Genomic DNA, 12,030 nt, shown 5'->3' with positions numbered 1-12,030 from the left:
CTATTATTTCTAAATACAAAAAATAATCCCACGTTAATTAAAATGCAAAGTAAAGCCTATATAATAGAAATATTATTTGTTACAACATTACGCCACCCCCTCCCTTCCCGTATCATGACTCTTTTTGGACGTCACCACATCAAAAAATCAACACAAGATGTCAAAACGGCCAAAACTGTCAGGTGCCCAGGGAAGAAAAAAGAGAAAAGAAGAGGAGGAGAAACGAGAAAAGACAGAGGTAGCAGGTAGGTAACGTTAGCCTACATGAACTTATTTGTCTGTTACAGAATGTGATAGTAACCTGGCTTTTTAGCATTAAGCTAATGTTACATGATTCGGCAATTGCTAATCAATAAATAGCTAGTTCTGTTTTAACGTTGGGTTAATATTGTGGAGGGGGCTAAATTGTTATGGAAAATAATAATGTAACGTTAGGTAATTACAGTACTCCCACCTTACATTCCTCAGGGACATTTCTTTCTTTCTTTAGTTTATTTGGAACATGAACACACTTACATCATAATACATCACACAATTTCACATCATTTCATTTGACATCATGCCCGAAAAGGAGTAGGAAGAAGCAAAGCTTATTTAATCCTACCCCTTTCCCACTTCAAAGCGTTTACAAATATATAGAATCATTTACTGACCTTTTTATATAATAAAATAACATCTATGAATTAGTATACAACAGTTTTGTAATATGTAATTAATTAATTAATTCAGTCAGTATTAACATACTGAGATGAAGAATATCTTATTTTCAATAAGGTTGAAAGTATTTCTCATAATTCTTCTTCTTTGTACTCTGTAAGCACTATTATTTTGAACAACCTCTTAAACTGGATCATATCAGTACAATTTTTAACTTCTTTACTTAATCCATTCCATCATTTAATTCCACATACTGATATGCTAAAAGTTCTAAGTGTTGTACGTGCAAATAAATGTTTGTATTAGATCTTTTAAGCAGGTGTTTTTTGTTTACATTGTTATTGCCTTCTGGTTAGCTAATGTTTGCCCTGCAGGTAATCGTCACTTTTCCACCCCTTTATATATTAGGTATAGTTGTAAGTAAAAAAAAAAAAGGTCAAAGACAAAGCTATTCGGGTTCTTGTGAGTACCGTATTTTCCGCACTATAAGGCGCACCGGATTTTTAGCCGCACCTTCAATGAATGGCATATTTCATAACTTTGTCCACCAATAAGCCTCCCCGGACTATAAGCCGCGCCTACGCTGCGCTAAAGGGAATGTCAAAAAAACAGTCAGATAGGTCAGTCAAACTTTAATAATATATTGAAAACCAGCGTTCTAACAACTCTGTTCACTCCCAAAATGTACGCAAATGTGCAATCACAAACATAGTAAAATTCAAAATAGTGCAGAGCAATAGCAACATAATGTTGCTCGAACGTTAATGTCACAACACACAAAATAAACATAGCGCTCACTTTCTGAAGTTATTCTTCATTCGTAAATCCTTCGTCTTCGGTGTCCGAAGTGAAAAGTTGGGCAAATGTGAGATCCAAAATGGCCGGTTCCGTCTCGTCGAAGTCATCGGAGTCAGTGTCACTGTTATCCAGCAGTTCTGTGAATCCTGCCTTCCGGAAAGCTCGGACCACAGTTGTGACCGAAATATCTGCCCAGGCATTTACGATCCACTGGCAGATGTTGGCGTCGTCTGGCGCTGTCTCCCTGTCTTAGTGAATGTGTGTTCGCCTTCTGTCATCCATTGTTCCCACGCAGTTAGCAGTCTAGCTTCGAATGCCCTGTTGACACCAATATCTAGCGGCTGGAGGTCTTTTGTCAATCCACCCGGAATGACGGCGAGTATTGAATTAAGCGCGTAAGCGTGTCTCTCAATGTGATGTTATGAGCTAGCAAATATAACAACTACACTACCCAGCATGCAACGATAGTTACGAGCATGCGCGGTAGCCCTGAGAAGCGTTGTTGTATGCTGGCAGTTAGAATGTGGTTATGAGCACGCTGTGAGTAAACGTTGAGAACTCAGTTAACACGCCTCGTCTGCATTATTTATAATTAGACAGACAACACACTTAATAGGAGCCATTTTGGGGTCTTTACATAAACACACAAATGGAAATGTAACGTCACATATCCCAGCATGCACCGCGCGCTTCTTCTTCTTCTGGGGGCGGGTGGTTGCTTACAGTAGAAGAAGAAGCGCTTCCTGTTCTATGGGGGCGGGTGCTTACCTTGGCGGTTGCTTGCGTAGAAGAAGAAGCGCTTCCTGCTCTACCGGGAAAAAAGATGGCGGCTGTTTACCGAAGTTGCGAGAACGAAACTTTATGAAAATGAATCTTAATATTTATCCATATATAAAGCGCACCGGGTTATAAGCCGCACTGTCAGCTTTTGAGTAAATTTGTGGTTTTTAGGTGCGGCTAATGGTGCGGAAAATACGGTATATACACTTCACTGCCGATGTGGGGGGGTGCGCCACCTAAAATCTTGCCTAGGGCGCCAGATTGGTTAGGGCCGGGCCTGCATCTAACACAATCTCCAAACTCATATGGAAACGGGGTTTGTACAACATACAGCCGTTGGTCTTCTTTCTCATCATTTGACAACCGTTGCCATGGAAACTGCTATGTGCAACATCACTGTAAAAAAAAATCAAAAAAAAAAATCACTAAAATTATTTAATTTTGTGATTTGTTTTTTTTTTAAATGCAATTAATGTACTACTTTTAATCTACTTTGATCCAGTGTAATCTCTGTTTTTTTTTTGGGTGACATTTGTTATCATCTCGCCGCACAAAAAAACAGCAGACTCTCTCCGAGCAAACAAAAAATGAGCTTTTGGATTCAAACAGCACAGAACAACATTTTGCAAAATGAGAGGGAAAAAAATGAAATAAATAAATAAATAAATCGCCTCCACCCTGCCTCTTCTTTTGAGTCTTACTCATCCACACGGCTTCCTAAAACGCCAGTGAATCACTGCGTGCGCAAACACACACTTGCCAGTACCAGCACACGCGCGCACACACACACACACACACACACACACACACACACACACACACACTGCATCTCACTCTTGAGCTAATCCATGCACATGCTGACAAATTCCACCCCCCATCTCTCTCTCGTAGCCAATCCAATTACCTCTGTAGCATCTCTCAGATGTTTTACTAAGTCATAAGTCAGGAGATGGAGGGGGGGGGAGTTAAAGAATATGAACCCACATACATGCTGCCCATGAAAAGATTGGAATTGGCCATGAGGGAGGAAAATAGGAAACATGCTGTGTCTCCAACCTTTAATGCCACTGCTATTGTTTGCAGCCCCCCCCCCCCCCCCCCCCCCATCATTTGGTATTGCAGAAGAAGAACGAGGGTGTGGGGTTGCACGCACGACAGACGTGACTCACTTGGTTGGAAAAAGAAAGTCTTCAAAACAAAGAAGCTGCTATTGTTTGATTGACATTTTAACATGGAACACATGTCCTCACAACAGCAGCAGTTTGCCAATCATTTGGTGTTCGATGAAGAAATAAAAACATTTTGTTGTTGCTGCTGAATGCTTGCACATGAGCACATGAACACATGAACACTGCAGCAAAAACACCTTCACTCACATGGAAATCATCTGAGATATTTCTGGTCATAATTCATCTTACTTCATCTTCTTCTTCATGCAGCCGACAGGGGTGACGACACGCTGGGGGGGGGGGCGAAAAGGAGAGGAACTTACCGATGCGTAACGCTCCCGACCGCCAAATTGTGCACAGGACGAAGCCATGTGGGGGTGAAGATCGTCGCCTCCTCCTCCTTTTCTTGCAAGACAAGAAATATGAAATATGTGTGGTTTCCAGAAGAAAAGTGACAGGTGTCGTCTGTGCTGCTGATGCTGCTGCAAAGACGACGCGTCGACTGCTGCTGCTGAGGAACGAGAGGAGGAGGAGGAGGAGGAGGAGGAGGAGGAGGAGGGAAGAAGGTGGGGGTGGGATGACAATAAAGTGAAAGAAGCAGTTCTTTCTCATTTTAGAGAAGCACAGTACATGAATAAATTAGTGATGGGTCGATGAGGCGTCATGAAGCGTTTCGACACATTGCAAAACTGTATTGATACTGTGTCGATACTGTGTCACTAAATACTGACATCTGCTGGACATTAAAAATCCCTACAGGCAACCTATGGACCGACTCTACTGACACTGATTTGATGCCCTAGTACAGGGGTCACCAACCTTTTTGAAACCAAAAACTACTTCTTGGGTACTGATTAATGCGAAGGGCTATCACTTAAATAAATAAATATATTGTCATTTGTAAGTTACACGTAAGTGTGATTTAAACAAGAATAGCTAAATAAATAAATTTATATATATAAAAAAAATGGGTATTTCTGTCTGTCATTCCGTCGTACATTTTTTTTTTCCTTTTACGGAAGGTTTTTTGTAGAGAATAAATGATGAAAAAAACACTTAATTGAACGGTTTAAAAGAGGAGAAAACACACAAAAAATGAAACATAGTTTATCTTTAATTTCGACTCTTTAAAATTCAAAATTCAACCGACAAAAAAGAAGAGAAAAACTAGCTAATTTGAATCTTTTTGAAAAAATTTAAAAAATAATTTATGGAACATCATTAGTAATTTTTCCTGATTAAGATACATTTTAGAATTTTGATGACATGTTTTGAATTGGTTAAAATCCAATCTGCACTTTGTTAGAATATTTAACAAATTGGACCAAGCTATATTTCTAACAAAGACAAATCAGTATTTCTTCTAGATTTTCCAGAACAAAAATTTTAAAAGAAATTCAAAATACTTTGAAATAAGATTTAAATTTGATTCTACAGATTTTCTAGATTTGCCAGAATAATTTTTTTGAATTTTAATCATAGCAAGTTTGAAGAAATATTTCACAAATATTCTTCGTCAAAAAACCAGAAGCTAAAATATTTATTATTCTTTACAATAAAAAAAATTAAAAAAATTACTTGAACATTGATTTAAATTGTCAGGAAAGAAGAGGAAGAAATTTAAAAGGTAAAAAGGTTTATTTGTTTAAAAATCCTAAAATCATTTTTAAGGTTGTATTTTTTCTCTAAAATTGTATTTCTAAAAGTAATAAGAAGCAAAGTCAAAAATAAATGAATTTATTTAAACAAGTGAAGACCCATCCATCCATCCATTTTCTACCGCTTATTCCAAGTGAAGACCAAGTCTTTAAAATATTTTCTTGGATTTTCAAATTCTATTTGAGTTTTGTCTCTTTTAGAATTAAAAATGTCGAGCAAAGCGAGACCAGCTTGCTAGTAAATAAATACAATTTAAAAAATAGAGGCAGCTCACTGGTAAGTGCTGCTCTTTGAGCTATTTTTAGAACAGGCCAGCGGGCGACTGATCTGGTCCTTACGGGCTACCTGGTGACCGCGGGCACCGCGTTGGTGACCCCTGCCCTAGTATATACAATAATATAAACCAAGTCATTGTATTTCATTTAGGATTATTTCATATCTTCATTTAAATAAAAATATCTTTTTATCTTTTTTAGATACAGTCAATAAATAATGTGAACATGTATCATAACATGGAAATCTAAGAGAACGTGTTGTGGATGATTGTGGACTGGGAATTGTTTTAATTTTATTTTTTTACACATTTTTATTAAAAAAAAAAAAAAAAAAGTTTTTCTGACGTATTCCAGAAAAGAGCCGCTCACAGGGCACAGAGGAGGCGTCAGTGCGACACAGTTGGCGTATCGGTCACGTGACCAAAACAGCTCATGATCGGTCACGTGACTTTCTAAAAGCGGTACGCGCACCGACACAGGGTTTTGCTCTATGAGCTCGACGCATGCGCCGATGCATCGGTGTTGCCGGACCCATCACTAGAATAAATATACCGGAAACCGTTAATAAAACGGAAAATTGTTGTATTAAATTTGCAGTGATTTTTATTATTATAAATATTTTTACATACTTTACATCTTTGTTCATTTTCAAATGTATTTTGAATAAAAAAATAAGATTTTTTTTTTTTTTACAATACATGTACAAACCCCGTTTCCATATGAGTTGGGAAATTGTGTTACCGTATTTTCCGCACTATTAGCCGCACCTAAAAACCACAAATTTACTCAAAAGCTGACAGTGCGGCTTATAACCCGGTGCGCTTTATATATGGATTAATATTAAGATTCATTTTCATAAAGTTTCGGTCTCGCAACTACGGTAAACAGCCGCCATCTTTTTTCCCCGTAGAAGAGGAAGTGCTTCTTCTTCTACGCCAAGCAACCGCCAAGGTAAGCACCCGCCCCCATAGAACAGGAAGCGCTTCTTCTTCTACTGTAAGCAACCACCCGCCCCCGTAGAAGAAGAAGAAGCGCGCGGATATTACGTTTCATTTCCTTTGTGTGTTTACATCTGTAAAGACCACAAAATGGCTCCTACTAAGCGACAGGTTTCCGGTTCATGAAAAGACGCAATCTCTCCATCCGCACACGGACTACTATTTCACAGCAACTGCCTAAAGACTTTCAAGAAAAGCTGGCTACTTTCCGTGCATATTGTAAAAGCAATATAGCTGAAAAAAAGATCCGGCCAGAGAACATTATCAACATGGACGAGGTTCCACTGACTTTTGATATTCCTGTGAACCGCACTGTGGATACAACGGGAGCACGTACGGTGAATATTCGCACCACAGGGAATGAGAAGTCATCCTTCACTGTGGTTCTAGCTTGCCATGCTAATGGCCAGAAACTTCCACCCATGGTGATATTCAAAAGGAAGACCTTGCCAAAAGAGACCTTTCCAGCCGGCGTCATCATAAAAGCTAACTCGAAGGGATGGATGAAGAAAAGATGAGCGAGTGGTTAAGGTAAGTTTAAGTTTACGCGAAGAGGCCGGGTGGCTTTTTTCACGCAGCTCCGTCCATGTTGATATACGACTCCATGCGCGCCCACATCACGCTGGTTTTTAATATATTATTAAAGTTTGACTGACTGTTTTTTTGACATTCCTTTAGCGCAGTTAGATGCGGCTTATAACACGGAACGGCTTATAGGTGGACAAAGTTTTGAAATATGCCGTTCATTGAAGGCGCGGCTTATAACCCAGGGCGCCTTATGGTGCGGAAAATACGGTAGATGTAAATATAAACGGAATACAATGATTTGCAAATCCTTTTCAAGCCATATTCATCAAGACTTGGACTATGACGTGGTTTGTTCTCCCGTGGTGCAAATGAACATTTGAACCAGACATGGCGTGAAGGTGAAGACATGATTTATTTAAACTATCAAAAAAGGAATAAACGAAAAGCGCGCACAGGGGCGGAGGTACAAAACTAGACTATAAACACAAAACTTGCACATTGGCAGAAACTATGAACTATTAAACAAAACACTAACTGTGGCTTAATAAACAAAAACTTACTTGGCATGGAACCGGCATGAGAAAAAGAGTAGCAAGGGTCATCAGGGTGTGGAGAGTGTGCAGGAGCATTAATGCGGGGGTGAGGTCGTCAGGACAAACAACAGAAAATTAATGAACTTAAATACTATGGACATGATTAACAACAGGTGCGTGACATGACAGGTGAAACTAATGGGTAACTATGGTGACAAAACAAAACAAAAGTGCACAAAAAGTCCAAAAATAAAACCTGATCACACAGACATGACAATATTCAGTTGAATATGCTACAAAGACAACATATTTGATGTTCAAACTCATAAACTTTTTTTTTTTTTTTGCAAATAATCATTAACTTTAGAATTTGATGCCAGCAACACATGACAAAGAAGTTGGGAAAGGTGGCAATAAATACTGATAAAGTTGAGGAATGCTCATCAAACACTTATTTGGAACATCCCACAGGTGTGCAGGCTAATTGGGAACAGGTGGGTGCCATGTTTGGGTATAAAAGTAGATTCCATGAAATGCTCAGTCATTCACAAACAAGGATGGGGCGAGGGTCACCACTTTGTCAACAAATGCGTGAGCAAATTGTTGAACAGTTTAAGAACAACATTTCTCAACCAGCTATTGCAAGGAATTTAGGGATTTAAACATCTACGCTTCGTAATATCATCAAAGGGTTCAGAGAATCTGGAGAAATCACTGCACGTAAGCAGCTAAGCCCGTGACCTTCCATCCCTCAGGCTGTACTACATCAACAAGCGACATCAGTGTGTAAAGGATATCACCACATGCTCAGGAACACTTCAGAAACCCACTGTCAGTAACTACAGTTGGTCGCTACATCTGTAAGTGCAAGTTAAAACTCTCCTATGCAAGGCAAAAACCGTTTATCAACAACACCCAGAAACGCCGTCGTCTTCGCTGGGCCTGAGCTCATCTAAGATGGACTGATACAAAGTGGAAAAGTGTTCTGTGGTCTGACGAGTCCACATTTCAAATTGTTTTTGGAAACTGTGGACGTCGTGTCCTCCGGACCAAAGAGGACAAGAACCATCCGGATTGTTATAGACGCAAAGTGTAAAAGGCAGCATGTGTGATGGTATGGGGGTGTATTAGTGGCCAAGACATGGGTAACTTACACATCTGTGAAGGCACCATTAATGCTGAAAGGTACATACAGCTTTTGGAACAACATATGCTGCCATCCAAGCAACATATTTATAATAACAAAAATCCCTACCAATGTAATTTTTATTTTTTAAATACAATCATTTTCAGTTTTATGTTGTCCGTCTATCTGTGTTGGCCCTGTGATGAGGTGGCGACTTGTCCAGGGTGTACACCGCCTTCTGCCCATGTGCAGCTGGGATAGGCTCCAGCATCCCCCAACCCCCCTTTCCTAGAAGGAATTGCTGTTTTAAAGTGTAATTAGATTTATTCATGTATATTCATGTATTTATAAACATTCAACCTTATTTATGTATGTAAGATGAGTAAAATACTAAATAGAAATTTAATTAAAAAATAAAACTAACCATATTTATTTTCTAACAAATATTTTTAATAACAACAATAACAATAATAATACATTTGAACAAAGATGTAAAATATGTAAAAAAAGAAAAAATGGCTGCAATTATTTAAAATATGTTTCATATTTATGTGCAAAAGACACACTGGCTGAGGCTCGCCTCCTGCACCCCCGCCGTAGAATGCACGGCACCCCCTGGCGGGAGTGTTATATCAACTAAAGCCCACACTTAAACTTTCCACGTGCAAGATTGAATCTATTTAAAAAAGTTATTTCATAAGAAGCCAAAAAGTGCAAAAACAATAATGTTGGTGTTGGAGGAGTTGTGAATGACTGCACGGTCACAACATTAGGTACACCTGCAGACCGCAGGTGTACCTAATTCACAACTCCTCCAACACGAACATTATTGTTTTTGCACTTTTTGGCTTCTTATTCAGTAACTTTTGTAACCTATTTTTACGGGCTTTCCTCTTTGCGATGTTAAGTTCCTGTTATGCGCTGTTATACAGTATATGCCTTGAGCTCTTATTTTGAAGGCGCTAAGAGCGGAATTTTGACACGTTGGGAGTGGAGCGGAGGTTTTTGAAAGAAGGTAAATAAAGTGGTCCTCGTGTAAACTGGAGCCTCCGTGTTTGTTATTTTGTAGTTTCATACAGTATAGGCCACATTTATAAACCCTCGGTTACACTTTTTTAAATAGATTCAATCTTGCACGTGGAAAGTTGAAGTGAGGGCTTTAGTTGCGGCGCATGGACTTAATTTCTAAGTCAAAGGTAAGACCATAATAACGTTTTTTTATTAAATGTGCTTTTTTGTGTGCTACAGTTTGTATGTGTAAAGTTAAAGTTAAGTTAAAGTAGCAATGATTGTCACACACACACTAGGTGTGGTGAAATTTGTCCTCTGCATTTGACCCATCCCCTTGATCACCCCCTGGGAGGTGAGGGGAGCAGTGGGCAGCAGCGGCGCCACGCCTGGGAATCATTTTTGGTGATTTAACCCCCAATTCCAATTCTTGATGCTGAGTGCCAAGCAGGGAAGAATGCTGGTATGAGCTTTTAAACATAACCCGTTAACTGCTGCCAATCAAATGGTGAATAAGATACTCTTTAGGGTTCATATGTTTGTAAATGTGACTGTGATGAAGTCAGTGCCTCACCAGCCATCAACCTCACCGCACGTCACTGATTCTGAGTCATGGGGAAGGCAAAATAATTGTCAAAGGATCTGCGAGAAAAGGTCATTGAACTGCATAAAACAGGAAAGGGGTATAAAAAGATATCCAAGGAATCGAGAATGCCAATCAGCAGAGTTGAAACGCTGATTAAGAAGTGGACAATGAGGGATTCAGGTAGACCAGCAAAGATTTCAGCCACAACAGCCAGGAAAATTGTTGAAGATGCAAAGAAAAATCCACAAATAACTTCAGCTGAAATACAGGACTCTCTGAAAAATTGTTTCAAGATGCACAATAAGGAGGCACTTGAAGATGTCATGTCTGTGTGATCATGTTTTTGTTTTGGTCATGTTCGTTTTGGTTTTTGGACTTTTTGTGCACTTGTGTTTTGTCACCACAGCAACCCATTAGTTTTCACCTGTCACGTCACGCACCTGTTTCACGTTTTGAGTCACGCACCTGTTTTCGTTAATCATGTCTGTAGTATTTAAGTTCATTGTTTTCAGTTTGTCTTTCTGGTGACAGCTCCACATTTATGCTTCTGCACACTCTTCATCCTCTAAGATCCTGCTTCATGTCCCATGCCAAAGTAAGTTTTTGTTGCATGTTTATAGTCTTTTTTGTTTTTTCATAGTTTGTTCTCCGCCATTGTGCGCGCTAGAGATGCGCGGTTTGCGGGCACAACCGCGGAGTCCGCGGATTATCCGCGGATCGGGCGGATGGAATTTAAAAAAATTAGATTTTATCAGCGGGTCGGGTCGGGTCGGGCGGTTGAAATAAAAAAAAATTTGATTTTAAATAGATTCAGGTGGGTGGCAGTTAAACCAATTGGGAAATATATATACATAGTTAAATGTTGTTACCCACATACGAAAAACGAGCAGGCACCTGCAGCATATGCCACAACAGAAGAAAAAAAAAAAAAGAGATGGACACTTTTACGGAGCGGAAAAGGGACGCCTCGCCGGGATCCGGGACCGAGGCCCCTTCCCCCGAGAGGGCCCCACCGGGAGCCGTAGCTGAGGCGATCCGCGAGAAGGGCCCGACGCACGTCCAGGGTCACCACCGCGCCCACCTCACCGACACCCCGCGCCTCGTCCGCCTTCGCCGCGGCCGGCGTCACGCGCAGCAGGTAAGCAGCTTACCTGCCCGCCACCCCCGTGGCCGGGGGCTCGTAACAGGGGTCACTCCGCGCGCTCCGCCCGCGCAGCTTACCTGCCCGCCACCCCTGTTGCCGGGGGGCGCGTAACAGGGGTCACTCCGCGCCCAGTGCGCTCACGAAAGGGATGAGGCTCACCCTGGTTGATATAGACAGCAGGACGGTGGCCATGGAAGTCGGAACCCGCTAAGGAGTGTGTAACAACCCACCTGCCGAATCAACTAGCCCTGAAAATGGATGGCGCTGGAGCGTCGGGCCCATACCCGGCCGTCGCCGGCAGCGAGACGCGCTTGGAGGTGCGCTCAGCGCGGCTCCCATATGATTGCGCACTGGTGTGCGTCTGGGTCGTGACAGCGTGGCACGCGAATGTCTGTGCTGCATTGGATCAGTCTCCTTTCTTTAACAGGCAAAAGCTTTATAACCTCACTAATGCCTTGCATCGTCCACAGGGCCGGCCCGTGGCATAGGCCGTATAGGCAAATGCTAAGGGCGTCGTCCATCAGGGTGCGCCACGCCAGTGCCACAAATGTCGGAGAAAAAAAAAAGAAAAAAAAAAGTTGGTACTATTATTTCTAAATACAAAAAATAATCCCACGTTAATTAAAATGCAAAGTAAAGCCTATTTAATAGAAATATTATTTGTTACAACATTACGCCCCCTACCCCCCGCCCCCCCTACCCCCTACCCCCGCACGGTGCGCCCCCTCCCTTCCCGTATCATGACTCTTTTTGGACGTCACCACATCAA

General features: G+C 41.0%; 1 protein-coding gene across 7 annotated transcripts in view; it reads right to left on the bottom strand.

Moving 5' to 3' along the window:
- LOC133589561 (pituitary adenylate cyclase-activating polypeptide type I receptor-like) overlaps window positions 1-12,030 on the bottom strand; it is a 135,374-nt gene that overhangs the window by 104,621 nt on the left and 18,723 nt on the right. For all 7 annotated transcript variants that reach the window (XM_061942034.2, XM_061942019.2, XM_061942050.2 and 4 more), the window contains exon 3: window positions 3,728-3,915. In XM_061942034.2, the coding sequence (XP_061798018.1) occupies window positions 3,728-3,915 (188 nt within the window). The remainder of the gene's footprint in view (window positions 1-3,727; window positions 3,916-12,030) is intronic.

This window comes from Nerophis lumbriciformis, linkage group LG03, assembly GCF_033978685.3.
Source record: "Nerophis lumbriciformis linkage group LG03, RoL_Nlum_v2.1, whole genome shotgun sequence".
NCBI lineage: Eukaryota > Metazoa > Chordata > Actinopteri > Syngnathiformes > Syngnathidae > Nerophis > Nerophis lumbriciformis.
Note: the sequence above shows the minus strand (reverse complement) of the source record. Positions and strands in the feature narration are given on the sequence as shown.